The sequence below is a fragment of the Passer montanus genome, unplaced genomic scaffold, assembly GCF_014805655.1.
Source record: "Passer montanus isolate IOZ18808 unplaced genomic scaffold, ASM1480565v1 scaffold73, whole genome shotgun sequence".
Lineage (NCBI taxonomy): Eukaryota > Metazoa > Chordata > Aves > Passeriformes > Passeridae > Passer > Passer montanus.
The window spans coordinates 487882-510148 of record NW_024372481.1 but is presented as its reverse complement, the minus strand read 5'-3'; the positions used below and the strand labels follow the sequence as shown (position 1 = coordinate 510148).

At 46.6% G+C, this 22267-nt stretch overlaps 1 protein-coding gene and 1 non-coding gene across 2 annotated transcripts; one reads left to right on the top strand and one right to left on the bottom strand.

Annotated features, from left to right (window-relative positions):
- Positions 1-1684: 1684 nt before the first annotated feature.
- On the top strand, positions 1685-1812 carry LOC120512475. The gene has a single exon (XR_005630021.1). It is a non-coding gene; the product is annotated as a U6atac minor spliceosomal RNA (small nuclear RNA).
- Positions 1813-3128: 1316 nt separating this feature from the next.
- Positions 3129-14981, bottom strand: WDR5 (WD repeat domain 5). The gene is made up of 14 exons (XM_039730783.1): positions 14962-14981; positions 12598-12786; positions 11660-11768; positions 10325-10398; positions 9337-9426; positions 8685-8774; positions 7975-8058; positions 7107-7162; positions 6922-6968; positions 6690-6765; positions 6341-6374; positions 5606-5680; positions 5261-5348; positions 3129-4267 (listed from the first exon to the last, which is right to left on the bottom strand). Exons 2-14 carry the CDS (start codon positions 12676-12678, stop codon positions 4167-4169), a joined length of 1005 nt encoding a protein of 334 aa, XP_039586717.1. The 5' UTR covers positions 12679-12786; positions 14962-14981; the 3' UTR covers positions 3129-4166.
- Between the last annotated feature and the right edge of the window lie 7286 nt (positions 14982-22267).

The following is a 22267-nucleotide window of genomic DNA, read 5'->3' as shown; positions in this document are numbered from 1 at the left end:
TGCCAGACACAGCTCCCAGCCAGGCAGGCTCGGGTTTAACCTCCAGCATCTTCATTAGCAGCGAGGCTGGTTCATATTTTACCAGGAGACAGCACAAACTCATCCCAGGAGGGGCATCTACAGCTCGGGAGGGGCAGTTGGCACCTGGGAGAAGTGCCCAAGAAATGCAGCTCATGGATTTAAATCCCTTAAACCACCCACGGTGTCTCAAAACAATGTGATTGTAACAAATGTCTGACACAGTAAAGCCTGAAAGCCTGGGGGACAAGGGATAAAAGGCAGGAAATGGGATTGATTTAAACGCATGCATAAATCAGAGCATTCAATAAGGAGGGGAAACTAACTTTAATCCCCTAATAAACTCATCAGTTATCTGGAAGGGGCAGCAGGAGCAGCCTGGGCTCTGTGGCAGGGATGCAGCATCCCTGGAAGCATCCAAGGCCAGGCTTGGAGCAAACTGGGAGAGTGGAAAGTGTTCCTGCCCTTGTCGGGGGGTCGGAATGGGGTGAGCTGGAAGGTGCCTTCCACCCCAAGCCGTTCTGCGAGTCTGCGATGCAGCAGCTGTGCACATCTGGCGGGGCCGGGGCTGTGCAAACCCCTGGGCGCTGCACCTGGATCCGCAGCCTCAGCCGGAAAAGCGGCTCCTCCGCTGCTCCTTCCACCGGGAACGCAGCGGGAAGGGCTGGCAGGGTCGCGGGGGTCGGAGCGATGCCCTAAGCGGCATCGGTGGCACCTGCAGCGGATGCTGGGGGAGCCGTCATTAGCGCTGAGGGAACTCGGAGCGATGGACGAGCTCCGGGACCGCTTCGGGAATGGGCTGTCCCTCCTGCACCGCTGCTCCGGCTGCGGGAGATGCCGCCAGCACGTCCCGCGGTGCCGCTCAAAGCTGCGGGATACCCGGTGGGAAAGCCCAAACCTGCGGGATATCCGGCTGAAAGGCTCAAACACAAAGGATACCCGGAGAGAAAGCTAAAACTCGAGGGATACCCGGCTGGAAGGTTAAAATCCAAGGGATATCCAGCGGGAAAACTCAAACCCGCGAGATACCCGGCTGGAAGGTTCAAACCCGAAGGATACCCGGCGGGAAAACCCAAACCCGCGGGATGCCCGGTGGGAAGGCTCAAACTCGCGGGATACCCGGCAGGAAAGCCCAAACCTCCGGGATATCCAGCGGGAAAACTCAAACCCGAAGGATACCCGGCGGGAAGGTTCAAACCCGAAGGATACCGGAGAGAAAGCTAAAACTCGAGGGATACCCGGCAGGAAAGCCCAAACCCTGCGCAGGTTACGCGGCCCCGCCGCACACCCCGCGCTGAGCTCATCCCCGCGGCACCGCCCCGCCGGGGGCCGGACTCGAACCCGCGAACCCCGGGCGCGCCCGCCTCCACCAGCGAGGCCAAAGCGAAACCACAAGGGGCCGGGGAAGAAGCTCCGCCTTCTGCACGCTGATTGGCTGGACGTGATGAATATATTAAAAGCATGGTGGGAAACGAGCGTTTTAGCGATTTTACCGCGATTTTTAGGGGTTTTCGGGCAAATCTGTAACGTAGAGTAAAATATTTTTAATAGGAGCTAGAAAGAGGTGTCAAACTGAGGGAGAAAGGATAGAAGGGCTGGCTCACTCTATCTTGCATAGGTGAAGCCTATTGGAGGTTTAAATAGTGTCGGGTGCGTTTCCAGCTCTGTGTTGTATGAAAGGAGAGAAGGTTAGCACTCCCCTTGATAAGGATGGAAGGGGCCCTAGTGGCCTATACAACACACATACGGTTAAGGCACTGCCACCTACTTCGTGGCATCTAACCATGTTTTTTTCTGTTTTTCCCTCTTGTTTTCTTTCCGTGAGACCCTAAAGAAAGCGCAGCAGCCGCTTTTTTAGTCCCCCAGCTCGGTTTGTCCCTCAGCTTAAAAGTCGCCGGTGCACCCCAGGGCCACAGCAGTAACTCAGCCCAGGCATTCTCAGCTCGTAGCTAAAATAAAATTACACCTCCCCTGCTCCAGCCAGCACAATCCTCGTTCCCAGAGCTGTGCTCGAGCTAATCCTGGCTCTCCAGCCACCACAGCCATGCCAGGCTGCACAGAATTAGAGGTAAGCAGAGCTCACGCCAACGGGCCCCAGCATTAATCCCAGGTGGGATATTAAGGATTTAAATACAGTCTTTATGAAGAGCAGCTTTACAGCAGATCCTTTACATTAGGGGCTTTTTTATCCCTGTTCAAGAGATTCCCTGGTGACAGCAGAAAATTCATCTCCCTCCTCCCCAGCTGTGTGAGGCAGCACAGCTGGGCAAGCAAAGCCACTCACAGGGACATGAGAAGCTCTGTGACAGGAAATATTTCTGAATCAACGTTAAAATGCTTTGCTGGAGTAAAATTCCACCTCCTCCATGCTGTAAAGCAGCACAGCCACACCTTGCATTGAAGAGTTTCTGGCCTTCAGGAATAAGGCTGAAAAAAAATCACGAGCTGATCATTTTAGCAGTGACAGCAAGTCTAGACACAGTGTCCCTTCCTGGGGGTAATGAAAAACCTCCAAAGGCAGTGATATTATTAATAGCCATTTTAGCAGCTCAACATGAATTCTATTTTTATATTTTAAAAAGAAAACCTACGCCTCATGTCTTGCAGCTTTTTGTCCAAGGGTTTCAAAGCAAGGCAGCCCCAGAGCAGCACTCCACAGGTCTGGACTGGAATTGATTTTGTTATTACCAAGCACATGAGGTAAATACAAAAAAAAAAGGTTTTGCTTCACCAGGAGAAAAACCTCCCTTTGTAGCAGAACCCTTTGGGTGCAGTGAAACTTGTGGATCCATGCATTTCTTATCCACCCAAGGTAAATCCTGGCTCCCTGCCCATCCTGCAAGGAGAGGGCAGCAGGAATATTTTTCCTTGGCTCAAACTCTCTGTGAGTTGTAGCAATGCTCTCTCTGCTGAGGGCACCCTCAGCTCAATCCTTTTCCCTTCATTAAATCAATTTGCTCTTGTGTTTGTTCATCTTCTCTCCACACTGCTGCTCCTCATCCTCCCTCACTGGAGTTTCTACAGAAAACATCTCCCCTCAAAAATGTTTTTTTAAGAGAAGCTTCCCTGGGCACAGACACTTCACATGAGCACACTCTTAACCACAAACATACACATAAAATCCCACCTTTTTATTATGGCACATGGTATTTTTCTGGATGTGTAAATACCACATGGATATGACAAAAAGGGAAAGAAATACCAATGCTGAGATAGATACAGAGTCATGCCATTTGCAATACAGCTTCATACCATGGATTGCCAAGATACAAAAAGTCTGGGTTTCTTTCTTTTTACATTGAAATAACTTTACAGTGTTCTGTGAGTTGGCTTTAGAACCAGAAGAGGCAAAATAAAAATAAAAAAAATTAAAATATGCTGAGAACAACTACAAGCAGGATTCATTTTAATGGTTAACAGAAGAACTGTAACTTTGCTCTAGTACAGCATCTATTAAACACACATAACAAGAGGTAAGCAACTATACAGAAGGTAAGAGATTCCACCACAGGAGTCAAGTCAGGGGCAGGAAGAGGGAAATCTGGAACTGCATGGTTTTATTTGGTCACAAAGTTTGAGCTGAGTGTTTTAAAATTAAGCACCCTTAAAGATGCAGTACTCCTATTTAAAACAATACAGAAATTTCCCAAGAGACTAAAAACTACATTCTGGAAAAAAAAAACAACCAAACTTAAAAAATTAAAAAAAAAAAAAAAATTAGACATATTTTAAAAAAATTCCACACATCTCTAGGCCTGTGACTTAACTTACTGGTACAAAGTAGCCTGGCAGCTCTTCCTTAAGCAGCAACAGTGCCCAGAAGCAATGCCATCAGAAAATACAGTATCTTTGGGGTGTCCAAGACTTCTGACCCGACATCAGAATCATCCATTTGTCTGCCAAAACATCAGGCAAGAAAAGGAGACACTGCATCTTTTTTTTTTTTCTTTTTTTTTTCCACCACGTTGCCCAGCTCTAGCAGAGCTAAGATGTTTTCTTTGGGCCAAGACTAACAGAAACCGCTTTATCAAATATTCTTCAGGTTTCCTGCCAAACTGGATTTATGGGTGTTTTTATTTTTTAATAATTTTTTTAAAAACATTTCTTTTTTTTTTCTCCTGACAGTCTCTAAAGCAATCCTGGAACGTTTAACAGTCACTCTTCCACAGTTTAATTGTTTTGTCGTTTTCTAGCGCCGCTGATGCGATGATGTTTTCTGTTGGGTGACAAGCTGTGGAGATGACAACATCTGAGCAAAAAGAAAAGATAGAAAAATGGAATTATTTCAATCTGGCTCATAGCAGGCATTTCTGAAATTTAACAACTGTGTTTTACTAAGCCAAGTTATTATTTCCTCGTAGCAGAATTAAATGTGTTATTTGTAAATATCTCACAACTGCTGCTCCTCTGTGAAAGGAAATACAAGCAGGAAAGAATTGAGGCCAGTAGGAAAGTGTTTGACAGGTTTCAAAAGATGAGAACTTTTTAGATTCCAGTTCTTAATTCTATCAGATCATGTCAGACACAGCTGAATCAAAACCCAGGTCAGGTTTTTTTCAGGAGGGTATTTCCAACAACCTGGGCAGTTCGTAGGGAACACCTCATCTCCAGACCTGAAAATGAAAATCTGCTGCCACTGGCTTCCTTACACTCCAAATCAGTGGGATCCAGCCCAAAAATCACTGGGATCCAGCCCAAAAATCACTGGGATCCAGCCCAAAAATCACTGGGATCCAGCCCAAAAATCACTGGGATCCAGCCCAAAGCAAAGGACTGAGCATGCTGAGATTTCACTTCAACTCTGCTCTTTTACAGGATGCAGACTGAGGTACCCAGCAGGTGACATCTCATGGTTCAGGAGCAGGCACATGCACAGGCATTTCCAGCCCACATCAATCCTTATCCTTGGGAGCTGCAGCTCTGGAAGGTGCTAACAGACCATTCACAGTCATTAATGTTATGATTAATGTTATATATTTAAATATCCTGACCAGTTCTGTGCTCAAGCAAATCTCCTTTGCAAGCTGATGTCAAAGTTCTCACAGTCAAACAGAAAACATTTTCAACGCCCATAAAAACTCTTCATAAAAAGGAGGAAAACTCCCAAGACTCAATTAAGCTTCAGCCAGTCTAGAATTTAAGGGTCTGAGAGTAAAAATCAATATCAGAGAGAAAATGCTCAGGCTCAGCATTGCTGATATGAGGGATGTTTTACCAATAAAACCAGAATCCTCTCTCTCACCTGTGTGTCCTTGTAGTTTCTGTACAATCTCTTTTGTCTGAAGGTTCCAGATATAAACCAGGTTGTCTTCTGAACCAGACACAATCCACTGGAAGAGCAGAGAAAAAACAAAGTTATCTCAATCTTTCTGATCCATATCCAAGTGCTACTTCTCAGTAAACATTTCATTGCTGTCATGGGAAAGGGAGGAGGAGGAAAAGTCAGGAAACCTGACAGTGAGCCCACCTAGAGACACAGAAACCAGCACCCACCAAAGGAGGTTTTCAGCCCCAAAATCCTATTTTATCTACAGAGAGGAGCAGTAAAAACTGCACAAAGGTAACAAGAAATAATCAGAACACCAACCTTTCCACCAGTGACAGAGAAATTGGCAAATATGCAGTACTTCTCATTTTTGTGTCCTGTGTAGGTCTTCAGGCACTGGAAGGGAAGAGCCACAGGACATTAATGCAGCTGGAAGAGTTTTCTCAGTCAAGGACAAACTCTCTGGGAAAAAAAGACTAAACACATCAGCCTGTGATTCTCACCCTGCCAAAAAGGGTGATCTAGAGGGTGCAGAGTGCAGCTCTGCTCCAAAACCCAAACCAAAGCCCTAAATTTGTCACAGTGAAAGAGATCAAAGGCAATTTATTGTTCATTAAGAGAAAAATGCAGGAATATTACTGTACTTAATGTCTCGGGGTATGCAGAAGGCAAGTATTTTCTTTTTTTTTTCTTTTTTTATTTTCAAAGACATTTTTAACCAGAATCACAGAATAGTTTGAGTTTGAAGGGACCTTTAGAAGTCTGACATGAGCAGGGACACCTTCCACCATCCCAGGGTGCTCCAAGCCCCTCCAAGCTGGCCTTGGAAACCTCCAGGGATCCAGGGGCAGCCTCAGCTGCCAGGGCCTCCCCACCCTCACAGGAAACTTTCTAACCTGAATCCTCTTTTAGTTTAAAACCATTACCCTTTGTCCTGTTGCAACAGGCACTGCTAGAAGTCTATCCTCTCCACTAAAGAGGTACTGTTTAAAACTCACATGTAAAATCCAATTTTCCTAAAAGCTTAGTTAAGCCTATATAATTAGAAAGAATTACCTTTCCTTTGCTGTAGTCCCAAAGTTTAAGAGTGCTGGAAAACAGAAACAAAGATTTTAGTTCTTGGATTTTTTTTTATCTGAAAAGTTCCTAGCAGCTGAAAAATGTTTCTCCATGCAGAGTTCCAAAAGTCTACAACGATCATTTTAGCCTGGCTTTGGAATGCAGGGTTAGTTAACCCCAAAATACCAATTTTACTGCCATGCCATTCATATTCTCCTCCATAGAAAACACTACATATGAAGTCATGTATTAGCATTTTACTATGGCAAAAAGCAAATTAAGCATCATCAGATATTCCAAATTTCAAATCTGAGTGTTATTCTCCTTTTTTTTTTTTAATACTTACTTGTCCAAAGTTGCAGCTAATATGTATTTGCCATTTGGAGAGAACTTCACAAAAGACACAGGAGGGTTATCATCATCTACAGCAAAATCAAAAGCAGGGTTACAAAGTGCACAGCTGTGTTGTCTCACTGACAGAGGGTTTCTTTTGACATTCATTTGGTTTTAATAGTTTCACTGAAACACAGAAAATCTGGGTGAAAAATACAGCCCAGACACGAAATATTTCTACTTACCAATCAGTGTTTTCAAGCACTGGCCTGATGCTGTATCCCAGATACGACTGTTAAAAACACACACAAATAATTATTATTGGGCTTGAAATGTTTCATTACAATTTTAGCATTATAAATAAAAGGTTTTGTTTTTTTAAAGTATTTTTAAAATGCAAAAGGTTCAAAGAGTGATGCAGACAACTTACCAGAGTCCATCATAGCTACTTGACACTATCAGGGATCCATCACGATTAAAATGCACCTGTAATATTATTAATACTAATTATTAAAACTAATAACTTTACTGGTGTTCATAAAGATCAAATGTTTAAGCTCCTTATTTTCCATTTCTGACATGGAACACATCAGCAGAATAAAACATGCAGGTAGATCCTGATTATTTTAAGGACATGGAGTAGAACCACTTATGTAGCCACTCCTATGTTTGAAGATGAATTTTCTGCTATTTATATCTAAAAACAATTATTCAGGATTATTACTATTAAAAGACATTTGTAAGTGTGAAATATCTTTTACAAATGGCAGAACAACCCTGTTAGAACAGTCACAGCTCAATACATGTGAGGCTCAAATTTTTTTCAGTGTTTTTCATTTCAATGACATTAAGAGTTGAACACCTTCTGGTTTTCCTTAATTCCAATGGATATTGCTGTATTCCAAGCTCATTTCTCCTACAAAATGACTTAATGAGATTTAAAACAGGAATGTTCTGTGGAACACCTTCAGTAATGACTTGGAACAACACAAAAGCAGAGAAATACAGATTGTTCTCTGAGCATCAAGTGCCACAAATCAGTGTCCCAGAATGACACTCAGGCATGCCTGGCACACCTCTGCACCACTCACATTTACAGCCAGGACCAAAATCCACACTGATCTGAGAGAAAACAGCACTCATTCCATTCCCACTGAGCACTGGCCACAACCACAGCCCAGCCTGGATGCTGTGTAAGGGCTTGGTAACAGCACAAACTCACCCTGCACAGGGCAGGAGAGGAGCTCTGCTAACAAAACAAGCATTTTTGTGATTTTCACTGATCAGGAGGGACTTACAGCTGAAACTGGGTCAGAGTGAGCAGGCAACGTCTTGAGGCACTTCCCTGTTTTCACATCCCATATCCTGACGCTTTCGTCAAACTGGAGAGGCAAGAGAGGCACCAGGGGATCAGTCAGGCCCCTCACTGAGGCACTCAGGTACAGCATGAATCTCAGCCCAGGACACAACCAACAGCCTGGGAACACCTCCCTGAATTCCCTGTGTCCATCTAGGACACTGAGGATGGATTAAGGGCTTTTCCCCAAGTAAATACAGCAGGGGCAATGCACAGCTCACCTGACTACAAGCTGTGTTTGTAGGGGAAAACACAATTAAAATGGGCTGTGTGATTCATATTCTTTTATTTAATATTCTTTCAAACCATGATCTGACCCAATCTGCAGAGGGAGAGGTGATTAGAAGTCATCCTTTAGGTAAGTCAGAATCCAGGTGATTAGAAACCTTAAGTTGTACCATAAATTCTGTATTCACTACTTATAAATTGTACTATATCAATCCTGCCTGCAGAAATCCTGTGCCATTCTAATCATAAATTAGTGTGCTACACTAATCATAATAATCTGTTAAGAAAATAAAGCTGTAATTGTAACTATGATTTAACACCATCATCATTCTGCCAAGGATCCCTAAAGAACCTGTCTGTCCCTTTAGTGACAAGTGACAGAGTGTGCTTCCCACAAAGGAAAAAAAATTAAAAACCACTCACTGAGCCAGAAACGATGAGGTTTGACTGAGGGTTGAAATTGCAGCAGAAAACGTAGTTACTGTGCCCTTTCAATGTCTTTAAGCACTTACCCTGAAATAAAATTCAGCAGAGTTAAATACACAGCATCACCCAGAACCATAAAAGCACCCAGAGAGAGCACATTAAGGTTAATCACTGTGCAGCACAGAAAGAAACCATCTCTAACCCCAGATTTAGATGGGCAGAGGGCCAGCTGCAACAAAACAGGAAAGAAAAATATGTAAAACAATCATAATGATTGCAGATGAGGTGTAAACTCTCTACGCAGCTCAGGAGGATCCAAACCATTTAATAATCCTAATCAAAACAAAATTATCCAGTTCTCTCTGTCATGAGAGAATGGGGGGGAAAAGCAGAGATAAGAAGTTACAAAAAGGTTTCATTTGAGAGGCTTTTTGCTGTGGGTCTATCTCCATCAGCAGGCTTTAGTGCTCTCTCACAGCACAACAGGCTCGACATGGTATCCACAAGCATCCCACTCCTTCCAAGAGCAGACAGCACAATCCATTCATCCTCACAGCCCATCCACCAGCTTGTTACAAGCAGGAAAACAAGTGAAGAAGCCAATGCTGGAGAAAAATGAAGGTAAATAAATTATAATTCCTGTCCTTACCGAGCTTACATCCCATATTTTGAGAGTTTTGTCATCAGAGGCAGAGACAAGGAGGTTGGAATCTGATGACCAAGCAACATCAGAGATCCCCTAAAACAAAGGAAAACAATTCTCTTCTCAGCCCTGTTTGTTCAGGCACACAGAAAAGTGGAAAACACAGACTGCAGATTACATTCCCAGCTGAAGCTTGAATGAAAATTCAGCCCCAAGAGCCAGGAATTCAGTGATTTTGCTGGTTAAGAGCTCCTCTGGCACAAGTTAATTTTAAGCTGGGCCACATACTCTGAGAACATCAGTAGCTTGTTCACACAGTTCTCACTGTGGCCACCAAAACCCTTTGTTGGAATTCCTAAACAGAATGCTCATAAATTAATCTGAGTAAATGGCTTTTCTTCATGACAAATGGCTGCTCTTTACAGTCCAAGTCCCCAGAGGCTGGAGAAGATTCCAGTGGTTTTTCTTTTGATAAATCTTCATTTTTGCTCATGAAACTTCAGCATGTAAAAACTTTTTTTAAAAAAAGAAAAACCAAAGGGCTTGGAAGTTTTGTGTTTTCTTAAGAACTTTGCAGAATGAGTAAGTGTTGTGTTTATGTAGGCAAACCCACAAGGAAAATTCAATCTCCTTAAAAGGCAAGTGTTTTGTTCCTTATACAAAGGAAAGATGGAACAGGACACAGTGTCAGAATTCACAGGGATTTTCACCCAGGAATGCTCTGCCCTGTGTCTGAGGTGGGTTCTCCTGCAGTTCAGGGACACAGTTCAGGCTGGGCACTGGGAATGCAGCCTGCACTCCAGCCACATCCCCAGCCTGCCCCAATATTAATCCAGCAATTCCAGGACTATATAAACAAAAAAACTACAAAGTAAAGACTGAAGAACAAACCTTCTACACAGGTAGAACTAACCAAGAATGGAAATTTCTGAATGAGGAAAAGAAAACAAAATTCTTCCCAGGTAAATTCCCACAGTAATCACCTCATACTTACCAGCTTATGACCAGATATTGTTTTTTCAAACTTGCCATCATACGCTCCCCAAATTTTAATGAGTTTGTCAGCAGCTGGGAAAGAACATGCAGTTCAGAGGTTAATTAGCAGCAGTAGCACAGTTGTCCCTTCCAGGTGAAAGGAAATAAGTTAATTCTGTCTCTGGGCACTTCTCCCTCCCCAGGCAGACCTCAGGGAAGAAGGTGAGATTGAACTGGTGAAGAACAGCTTCCTACACAGCACTCTGCAGCAGCTGAGCTTACATAAGCTGCCTGGAATGCAGAGAGACTCCAGCAGCTTTAGTTTCTCTCTTGACAACTTGGGTTTCTACTTCTGTTTTAGATTGCCAGTGGTAAAAGTAGTGCTGGTTCATGGGAATGCTTGAAAGGCTTGTGCCCCAAAAAGAACAATAATTACACCACAAGCTGGACTGAATGGATGCCTGCAGAAACCCAAACATATTATCCATGGTAACTTGCAAAACAAGCCAGAGCAAAAAGTTGCTATTTGCCAGATATAGAGTTTGGAAAACACGTTCAGGGAAAAGAGGAGGTGGACTCTGATGGGGACACTGTAAGAATGATTTACATGGCCCAGTGCACTGGTTTTATTGAGGTTGTTTGCAGTTAAGTCAAAGCCCCAAGCCATTCCCATGTCTGGAAGATGCTCCAGTGACCCTCAGTGTCATATTCAACATTTCCAGCTGCCCTTTCCTTACACATGGATTCTCTCTGGATCACTGACAGTGACAGAAGCACATTTTCAAGGCAAAGCTGTCAAGCAGTGCTGAACACCAAAGAAACCCTCAGGAAATACCGAAGCTGACAGAAAGGAGACTTGTTCACTTAAGAGAGCAAGCAGTGAAACACGTTTATAACAATTCTGCACTTCACTGGGGCAATCAAAGCTCTGACTGCCAAGCACCAAGGCACACAGGACAGAGCATGTGCATCCAACTCTGCAGCATCTTCCTTATTTCCCACAGGAAATTTCTGCCTGCAGATACTGTGCACAAAGTTTATTTTAAATGTTCACTTCTAGTGATACAGAAAGGCACAAGGGTTTCTTCTGCACAGGAAAGAATCCTGTGCTGGTTTTTGCCCATTTGCTCAGACAGGAAAGCTGAGCAGCTCTCTTGGCAATGCAAGACCCAGTGCTCAAAGTAACAGAACTTCAGTCAAATTATCTCAAAGAGTGACAGCTTTGGTATCACTCTTTCAAGAAAAACCATGTCATGACATGGCATCCCTCCTGTCCCTGATGGAGGCTGCAGACAAGCCCTTCTTCAAGGCCCACATTTGTGTTTGAAATGAGACAAAAGCAAGCAGTACTTACAGGAGCTGGCAAGCCACTCTCCATTAGGACTAAACTTGACTGATGACACTGCCTTTGTGTGTCCTGCTAACGTGAACTTGAGAGCATAGTTTGGCTTTACTGGGGCAGGCTGCAAGAAAAACAAGTATGAATGAGTTAAATAACAAACAAATTCAGTATCTCAGTGGCCAGCTCTGATCAGCACAGGGGAATGGACCATGTGGATGTTCACCACAACAGATTCCAGCAACAAATCACATTTACATTCCCATTCCCCTCCAAATTCAAAAAACTACCAAATAAACCAAACACCCTTTCAGACTGGGGCCTCACTGTTCCAAGCACAACACCTGAGGTAAATTCCATCCAAGCCAGTAACCAACAGGAGAGAATAATCCAACAGCCCAACCACAAAGTGCCTGGCACTTCCAAGTGGCACTCTTGACACTGATCTGTGCAGTGCTTTCAAGTGTTTGCATCTTCACCCTGATCATGAATTAAACCACAGGCCAATTCCTCCCTGCCTCTAAAATCCCACTTTTACCTTTTGAAAAGGTTTCATGGTTAGACAATAACACTTCCTTTGAGCATCTCCAGGCTTCAGAGAACCTGAATAACTGTTTGCCCACTCCACAACTAGAGATTCACCAACCCTCCAGCCACCTCCAGGCATTCCAAGGATACAAGCAAACAGCTTTTGTCATGATCAAAATGACAAGAAGTGCTTCACTAGTGAGAACTTCCCCAAAACCAACAAAAGAACACTCAGCACTACAGCAGAGCTGCACTCCATCCACTTTTCCCATAAAATCCTCAGCACGAGACAACAGCAGAAGCAGCCACATGGAACAGATCTTAATTTACAGGAAAATTCAAATCCCTGATTCTGGTCTGGCTGCTGAGTGTTCAGGTAGCTCCAGGTGTGTTTACAGGGGTATTTTTTGGGGCCCCACACACACCTTGCTCTGATTGGTCGAGGAGGAAGGAGTAGATTGTGTTTTGGTGGATTCTGCATCTGGCTTCTTTTCTTCTGTTGCCATGGTTCTGGAGCTGGCAAATGAGACTTATGGGTGCTTGAAGGGGAGAATGAATGTGCTGCTTCAAAAGGCAGCTCTTGCCACCGAGAGGAGAACCACGCTGAAAGGAAAACCTGGAAGAAAAACAAAATATTCTCATTAGCTGTCAAAAAGATTCTCAGCATGCACAAGAGTGAGATTGGTCAAAGTGCAGGTTGCCAGAAACCAGTATGAAAACCCCTATTTATTATCTGTTGAGCAACACAGCAGCATTTTAGGCCTTCAGACCTACTTATGTGCAAGACCAAGAACTCAAGCCACAGCTTTGATCACTCCTTGGAAAGCTTTTTCCAAACAGAAGAACAGCACAATAGCTTTGAGGTGTGGCAGGGTCTTCACATCACAGACCCCAAAGCACTTGTAACAAGTACTTAGCACAGGGTAAGTACAGTAGCTTGCATGGAAGATTGAAGGAACAGTCCAAGGCATTTCTATTTTAATGTATTAAAGCAGAGAATACAAGATGATAATGAAAACAAAAAATAACTGGCACTTGCAAAGCTTATGACCTGACTAGACTCCTTTCACCTCAGAATGAAAATATTTTAGTATCATATTTCCCTGCTGAAAGGTCTGAGCATCAAACCATCCCCTTCTCCACCCAAGCCTTCCCCCTGACTGGCAGCAGCCTTGGATCAGCCTCTCCAGACTCTCTTTTTGTAACAAGACCTGCTGGAGTGCAGTGCCAGGATTCCGTAATCGGGGCTGATGCTGCAGAGGGAACAAATCTCCACTGCAGCTCAGCCACATTTCAGCTCGGGAACAGAATCACCCCCGGCTCACACTGTCAGGATTCGCCTGCTAAGTGCATTTGCCACATCGCAGCTCCTTTTGCTGCTGGCAGCACATTCAGAATGAGAGCGTTTGCACCCAGGATCCAGAGGCATTCCAAGCATCTCCTTCCCGAGAGGGTGCAGAGCAGGGCGCTACCAGTTGCCTGCCGGCTGTGCTGGGTGTGGGGAGATCCCAGAATCCCAGCCTGGCAGGGAGCACAGCGGCTCCGGTGCTCCAGCAGGGTCATCCCAGAGCACATGGCACAGGACTGCATCCTGACTATCTCCACTCAGGGACGCTCCCCGGCCAACCTGAGGGCCACAAGAAGAAATTAAACTTTCCTAACGCCAGACCCCGATTCCTTTTCATCTGGAACTCATCTGGCGACTCGGGCGAGCCCGCAGCTCTGCCAAACCACCGCAGCATCGCTGCCGGGCCCCACGCCCGGGGGGCTCCCAGCGCATCCCCCGCGGTACCGACAACACCGCCCGAAACCCCCCGGCCCCGAACGGCCCTTCCCTCGCTCTGGAATGTGGGGAGGGGGCGACTGAGGGGTCCCCACAGCCCTTCCTTCGCTCTGAAATGTGGGAGCGGCTGAGGGGAGACCCCGATGTGGGGATGGGGTGAGCTGAGGGGTCCCCACAGCCCTTCCCTCACTCTGGGGGTGATGGGGAAGACCCCGAATGTGGGGAGTGACTGAGGGGTCCCCATGGCCCTTCCCTCGCTCTGGAATGGGGGGATGGCTGGGGGAGACCCCGAATGTGGGAAGGGGGCGACTGAGGGGTCCCCACGGCTCTTCCCTCGCTCTGGAATGTGGGGGCGGCTGGGAGGAGACCCCGATGTGGGGAGGGGGTGACTAAGGGGTCCCCACGGCCCTTCCCTCACCCTGGGAGCGCTGGAGGAGACCCCGAATGTGGGGAGGGGGCGACTGAGGGGTCCCCATGGCCCTTCCCTCGCTCTGGAATGGGGGGATGGCTGGGGGAGACCCCGAATGTGGGAAGGGGGCGACTGAGGGGTCCCCACGGCTCTTCCCTCGCTCTGGAATGTGGGGGCGGCTGGGAGGAGACCCCGATGTGGGGAGGGGGCGACTGAGGGGTCCCCATGGCTCTTCCCTCGCTCTAGGGGCGCTGGGGAAGACCCCGAATGTGGGGAGGGACTGAGGGGTCCCCACGGCCCTTCCCTCACCCTGGGAGCGCTGGGGGAGACCCCGAATGTGGGGAGTGACTGAGGGGTCCCCACGGCCCTTCCCTCGCTCTGGAATGGGGGTAGGGAGTGAGAGGAGACCCCGATGTGGGGAGGGGGCGACTGAGGGGTCCCCACGGCCCTTCCCTCGCCTGAGGGGCGGCGGCGGCGCGCGCGGGCAACGGCGGTGCGGGAGAGCCCCGGGCGGTGCGGGAGCAGACGGGAAAGGAGGAGAAGGAGGAGGAGGAGAAGCCGCCGCCTCGCCCCTCTCGCTCTTTCTCTCGGTGACTTACCGGGGGATGGGGACGGGGAAAAGGGGGGCGGCCGCCGCCTCCTCCGCGGCGTGGCGGCGGCGGGTCCGGGTCCGCCAGGCGGGGAATGCGGGCCGGCGCCTGCGCGGAGCGGGCCGGAGGCCGCACAATGCCGCTCTCTCCCGGGAGCGCTACGGCGCGGCCCGAGAGCCAAAAGAGCGGCGCGAGTGCGCGCTCGGGCGGAGCCCATCCCCGCCCCTTCCCTCCCTTCATTCTTTTCCCTCCCCTCATTCTTTTCCCTCCCTTCCCTCTTTTCCCTCCCTTCGTTGCTTTCCCTCCCTCCCAGCGCCCGCTGCCGCTCCCCGCTCGCTGAGGGGCGCGCCCTGCCCGTGCGGGCCGCATCCTTGCCGGTGTGACGTTCCCGTGTGGGGAGCGGGCTGGCACACACCGGGAGCGGGCGGGCTCGGCGCTGCTCCCGGCGCCCGGGGGCCGTTGAGCTGGCCTGGAGGGGGTTAGGTGTCGTTGGGGTGCGACCGCAGCCGGCCCCGTTGGATGTACAGCGATAAAAGCGGCTGTGGGAAGGGCAGGCCCATCCACACGGCAGGAATGGCTATAATAATGGCTTTATAATGGCTGTAATATCCATAAGCATGTCTGTGAGGTGGGGGTCCGGCTCTTCTCCCCGGCAGGGAGTGGGGAGTCACCCTCAAGCTGTGCCAGGGGAGGTTCGGGCTGGACATCAGTGGGAATTTATTCGTGAAAAGTGGTGTTAAACGTTGGATCAGGGGGAAACATTAAACATTGGGGCTGCCCAGGGAGATGGGGGAGTCCACATCCCCGGGGGTGTTCAAGAAGTGATGATGTGGCACTCATTGCCATGATTTAATTGACAAAGTAATTATCAATCAAAGGCTGGACTCAACAATCGCGAAAGTCTTTCCCAAACCAAATTATTCTGTGACTCCAAATGCTGATGTTTGAGCTGTTTTAACACCAAGAGGGTATCTGAGGCAAGGTGGTTTTCTCAGCATATTGCCACACAAAATGCCCTGACTCAGAAAAGTGTTTAATTTATTAAGGCCGAACAGCCCAGATGGAGTTAAACATGTGTTGAAGCACTTCTCTGGAGAGCAGGGGGTTATTTCTGAACCCACACGTTGCAGTCTGCTTTCAGTTAAGAGGGAAGCAAAGGAGACGTGTGTCATTCACTGGCCCTTTAACACAGGAAGATATTTGGCTTCCAAAAATGCTAGTGGCAGTTGAGAAAGGAAAAGATGAAAAAAAAAACTGTGGTGTAGTGAAGCCAAGGCCCTTCTCCTCCAGCCTGGAATCCTGCAGCAGAAATCTGGAGAATTAGCCCTGCCCTCTAAACTCAGGGAGGTAAAACACAGAAGAGCTGCACAGTCACCCGAACAATATTAGGGAACAAATGCAGTAAAACCCCTGGTGCTGATTCTTACAGATGGTTTTGGCTTAATGTTTTCAGTCTTTTAAACAATATGAAATAAAATGGGAGAATGCAAATCAGCAGTATAATGCTATTTATAGACCTTCCTTGTGGCAGGGTGTTTTTTGTTTTTCATGTGGGAGATAAGTTTGTATTTTGCCTCTCAGTGTCTGCTTTGGGAATTTTTGCCTGATATTTTTCTGTATATGTAGAAAATACATATAAATGTAAGTGTGTAGAAAACATATATGTGTATGTATAAAAATCCTTATCTGCTGTGAATAATACCTCTCTGGAACCTGAAAAATGTAGCCTTGACTACAAATTAAGTGTAATCCTAAACAACCCCTTAGGCTCCAAGTGTCCTGGATGGTTTTTTTTAAACTAGTTTAAAGTATGATAAACACCATTTGGCCAAGTGCCTGATTCCATGCCAGGCTGGGTTTTTGATAGCATGGAACTTTCAGAAACAGCACAAGCAGGGGCATTTCTTTGGGACTGCAGAACATCCCCAGGGCTCTGCACAGACAGAAATCTGGGTTAAATTTCACTTGATGGTTATGAATCATCTGTGTGGGTCTTTCTTGCTCCCCTGGCCAGGCTTCCACAGCTGGGATCAGCAGGATGTGACATCTGTCCAAACTCTGGAAAAGCCTGGGGCTTGGCAGGCTTCTCCCTCACCAAATCTTTCATTCCCCTTGCTTCCAAACAGCCTGAATTTGGGGATGTGCCAAGTGCACTGGAAAAGACACCTGTCCGAGGTTTTTGTGGGAAATCAGCTTCCCATGGTGATGAAAGGGAGAGGAAGATGGCTCAGATGGGAAGGAAGTGGCTGCTCCCAGTGTTACTGGGGTCCCTTTGGGTGCTTTCCAGGGTGTCAGCAGCTGAGGCCGTGGCTCCTGCTGTGACCAATGTGTGATTTTGTCCCAGGTTACACCGAGGCCAGAGCTAACCCTGAGCTGCAGAGCTGATCCAAAGGACGTTATTGTTTGTGGAAAAGCTCCCAGGAACTTCCCTACAGCCTGGACCTGATCTTTAGACCTGCCTGCTGCAAACCAGTTCGTGCTTACATTTGTAGTGGTGAGTAATCACACACGGAGCTCACAAGCTGTGTGAGCCCATGTTTATGTTTTGGCACAATTAGCAATCTCAGCTCACATTTTTATTTGCTTGGGCCCCTCAGCAGACAGAGGAAGTGCAGAACAGACTCGCTGTGTGTTACATTCTGCTCCAGAAACAGGGAGGAAGAACTCAGGAGAGACCTGCTGCATCTTTTAGGCTTCTAAAGAGCAGCTGATCCCTGACACAGAGCTGTTTCTGGGTGGTTCCTAACATGCTGTTCTGTTTTTTTTTCCCCCTAAATCCCAGATACATCACATTCATATGTTTCTTCTGGGATTTAAAAACAAACACTGAACCTTTTCCAGGATGATATTTCTACCTCCCCCACTACACTCTAAGTCTTGCTTGCATCATTGCCAACATTTGTTCATTTAAAGCTAGGAAATCTTAGCCCAGTGGAGAGCAGGTAGGATTGGAATCTTCCTGCCCTGGGAGGGATGTGTACAAACACTTAATCCAGGCATGAGGGGCCTGGAAGAAGTTGAAGAACTCATTTCAGTGTAAGATCATTGAACACTGCATGTATCAAACCCTTGTTAGTAAAGACCTGGTAAGAAACATGATTTTGAAGAGCAGGTCAGACTTCCCACAGGGTTGGAGCCCTGCAATGTGCTATTGATTCAGCACAAACTCCCCTCAATGCCAAGTTAATGCACAGAGGCTGCTGATTTGAGAGCCCAGCCTGAGTCACACCCGCTCTGACTGCCAGACGTGATGACAGCCTGCCTCTCCCAGCCACTTCAACTGGAGCAGCAGGTTCTCAGCACTCGTGTGAATCAGGAGCTTTGTTCTTTGGCTGCAGCCACACTGAGCGGCCAGTTCAATACAATTCACTCACACCTCTGAAATAGTTTTAGTGAAATCTATTTATTACTCACTGTCATTTACAGATCAAGGTGTTTGAAGGTGTTACTGTTAGAGGATCTCTCTGCCATTCTCTCCAGTCTTTGTGAGGGAGCAGGAGGAAAAGTAAGGAAACACAGAGGAATCCTTTAGGGCTCTGGTCAGCTGAAGTCTGGCGTGTTCCAGTGTCTGTTGGTTTAAACTGCCAGCTCAGTAACACACACATATTCACAGCCTTGCTTACCTGTGCAAACACTGTGTTCACAGCAGGTGCTGGGTCTTCACATCACCCTGAATGTCCAACAAAACCATTCAGATGCAGGTAATTTCCAAAAGAAAATTTTTAACTATGGCCAAAGTTATGCAGCAATGTTGGCTGGGCAGTTTCTTTTCCATTCCCACATTCTGTGCTCATGTCCTTTTCTTCTCTCTCATAACAGTTTAGGCCTTTGTTCTGCCTCTTTCTTTCTGCTCTTTCAGTTTCCAGCTCCTCCAAATAAAGCTTTTTGCTGCCTCCTGGTAAGACACATCACAGTCAGACAGAAGATTTTGTGGGCTCTCCATGGCTGTCTCCATGTGGGCTGTCCATTGCAGTGGAAACACTTCATCACTGCTTCACTGGATTGAGAACTTCCAATCTGGAAGAACTTTATTTAAATCTCCTCTGGACCCTCCACTGGATATTGGCTGACTCCAGATCACATTCAAATCACAATCAAAACTTTTCTTTGCAGATAAACATATACAAGATCCTTTAGGTCTTAGGTTGCTCAGTTCTTTCCTGTCTTCCCTTCAAACAGCACATTCCTGTGCTTTTGGGGCTTGTAGACATCCTGGCTCTTGGCTTCCCAGTCTGGGGGCTCTGCTCACCCCTCTCCAGATGAAGAGGGAACACTGAAGATCCAACAGCCCTGCAGGCACTGACATTCCTGGGAGTGAGAAGCCAGGGTGGCCTCACCAACTGGTGTGTCCAGGCTCTCAGCACTACAAAGAATGAGTCAGAAGAGCTGAGTCCCAATTCTGCCTCTGCCCATGGTTCTCTGCATCATCATATTCCCTCTCAGCTTCCTCAGCTGAAAAACAGGAGTCATAATATTTCCTTACTTACAAAAGCTGTTAGGAGGATTATTGCATTGTTGTGAATTCCACAGATGAAAGGTACTACAGAAGAACAAACTGCAATTATTGTTTCAAACCTCTGCCCTAATCCTGTCATCCTTAACTTACTGAATAACACTTACTCAATCGAGGAAATCCTGCCACTACACTGAAGATGATCATTGGAAAAGATGACTCTCTGTTGTAATAAGAGCATTTATCCCCTTGTGTTCAACACCCTTCTGCCTGACACTGGAGTGATCTGAGTCATGTAATCTCCCCTTGCAGTGGGAATCTGTGGTTTTGATAGTGGAACAGGCACAGGTGAAAATCAGAAGCTTGCAGGAAGTACCTATGGCAAAGATCAGAAAAATTGGTGTTCCCAGCAGTCCCTGATTCCTGCTAAATACTGTTGGGTGCAGCCACACAAGGCACCATCCTCCCAGAACTCATCTGTCCCACAGAGTATTTCCTCTTCTGCTTCCATCCCCTCTTGGTTTGAAAACACTCAACACTCCAGAGCAGTGGCAGTATTTAGCAGCCCTGAAAACCACTCTGGTTTTGCACAAATAACATTTTTCTTGTTGAAACCTGTGCACAAAGCTTCTGAGATGGATGTAGGTACCACTGGGCATTACAGGTTAAAAGTACTGTAACAGCCAGGAATAAATACATGGCAGATGTTCATTAATAAGACACTAATTGGGTAACTGGAGGTGCAGCATAAAAGACCACAGAGGCCAATTGAGAAGCTTTGGGTGAATCTAGGATGCTCCTCTGAGCTTGGGGAGCAGGGAAAATTAAGAGCTGCTGCTGTAGGTTTCTGTTTTATGGAGAAGCTGGTGTTAAGGTGCCTCAGAAGAGGCAGCCTGTTACATCTTGTGCATGAAACTGTGTGACAAAATCAGAATTTAATTTAAAGATTACAACTCTTCCTCGGCTGAAGTGCTTTTACTTTGGCTTTGGTAACTTGAGCTTAAATTGTTCTGATTTGATTTCACTGTACCTCCTAAGGGGCTTATTCAAACTGAGTCAGCCTGTGCCTGTTTGGCTAAACCATTATCTAAACTCACTGCCTTGCATAAAGAAGGCTTTAGGGATCCCAAAATATGTTTGCTTTCCTAATCCCTTGGAGGATGCAGCAGGGTTCTTCAAGCACAAGTCTGCAGGCCTACAGGTAGGTGTGTGAGTGACTGCTGTGTTCCAGGTTGAAAGCTGATAGTGGTGAAATCTCTGGGGACAGTTTCCCACGTGAATTGTTTTGCCTGCTCAGCCTGCTGCATAATGAACATGACAATTTGGGATGAAACTCTCGTACACCCACCCTGGGTGAGATAAGGCAGATAAGGTGTAACTGGAGACTCCTTTTGGGTTGCAGTTTTCATGCAACCCGAAAGGATGCATGATTTAATTTTTTGATGCACCCTTCATCATTGTGCTCCTGACAGTGGATTTGCAGTGAGGCTCAAACTCCAATATTGAACTTGTGCACATTCACTGTGAGGTGAGTGCCCTGCTAGCTTGGAGAGTTTAATGCTCTCACAGAGTTTCTGCTCTCTGGCTTCTCTTGCCTCTGCCTTTCTGCCTGCACTCCCCAATTTCTCTCTGCTCTGTGTCTGTTGCTGGGGTTGCTGAACACTTTGCATGAGGAGACCCCTGTTCAGTTCCTTGTGGCTCTGCCAAGTCTCACATTGCAGCCAACACTTCTTTTGTTGCAGGAGTTTGTCTTAAACTGAAATATAAATACTTTTAAAACCCAAGCTTTCAGATTATGGTTTCGCTGAAAAGGAGTCTTTAGAGTGCATGGAGTCCATTTTTCCAAGTGTTCATAATGAATACTCAGCCCATTTCTCCCTGCCCCCTCCCTTGGAAAGCTTCAGCTGCCAACTTTTCCCAGCCCCCATGCCTCGAGCTGCAGCAGTTTTCATTTAGGGGCTCTTTGGTCATGCTCATGATTTGGTGTCTGTGTATGTTATGGCATTCAGGAATTCCTGCTCTGGTTATCCATGTGGGATCAGGGACATCCTGGAGCAGGACAGTGCAGTCAAAAGAACTGCCCTGGCTCCCTTCAGCTCTCAATGCTTTCATACACTTGTGGTCTTTTAGACTGCCTTGAAAATGGGCTTAGAGCAGAACAATGGTAAAAAGTGCTCAAAGTCCTTCCCCTGCTCCCAGGTATCTGCACTTCAGGACACTTGTGGGCAGAGCAGAGTTCAGGTGGTGTTTCAAAGGGATTTCCTCTCTTTTTGGCAATCAGGCTTGTGAACCATAGCTCATGAAGGTGGTTCTCCTTAAGTAGACCAAGAATGTATTTTTTTCTTACAGCTTTTATGCTTTGTGCTCCTGCAGAGACCACGTACTCTGGGTGGAAAGGTGACTTTGGGGTACCTGCTGGTCAAGTCAAAAGGGTCAGCTGGCAGGAAGGAAGCCCAGGTCCCCCACACTGACCTGGAGTGGGGTTTGGGTGTTGGTGCAGAGACACCAAATGCTGCTTTAGCAAATATATGCAACAGTGGTGGAGTTGTGAGCAAGTCTCTGGTTCCTGAATTTGCACAAGCCTTGAAGTTGAGTGCCAAAAAGCCCTTTTTTGGGGAAGTTTGGCTAAGGCATGTGCACAATATTGGTTCCATCCTGAGGCAGCTGCAAGCCTGGCTAAATAGAATTCTCTTAAGCCTGTACAATCTTTCTGATTATATCATACCTCTGGAGAAACTTCAGTCCCATTGGTCGTGTTTTTCTAAAGCTAATCTTCTGGAAATAAGGTCTTTTAGTAAAACTGCCTTCACCTTATGGTTACAATAAACTGACTTATTAATTGGCATCAGCATGTGGCTGT

Coding starts and splice junctions, on each gene's coding strand:
- WDR5 (XM_039730783.1), bottom strand. CDS start 12,678: ATGGCAACAGAAGAAAAGAAGCCAGATGCAGAATCCACCAAAACACAA. Junction 11,769..12,597: donor CCTCGACCAATCAGAGCAAG/GTGTGTGTGGGG, acceptor TTTTTCTTGCAG/CCTGCCCCAGTAAAGCCAAA. Junction 8,775..9,336: donor AAATATGGGATGTAAGCTCG/GTAAGGACAGGA, acceptor ATTTTATTTCAG/GGTAAGTGCTTAAAGACATT.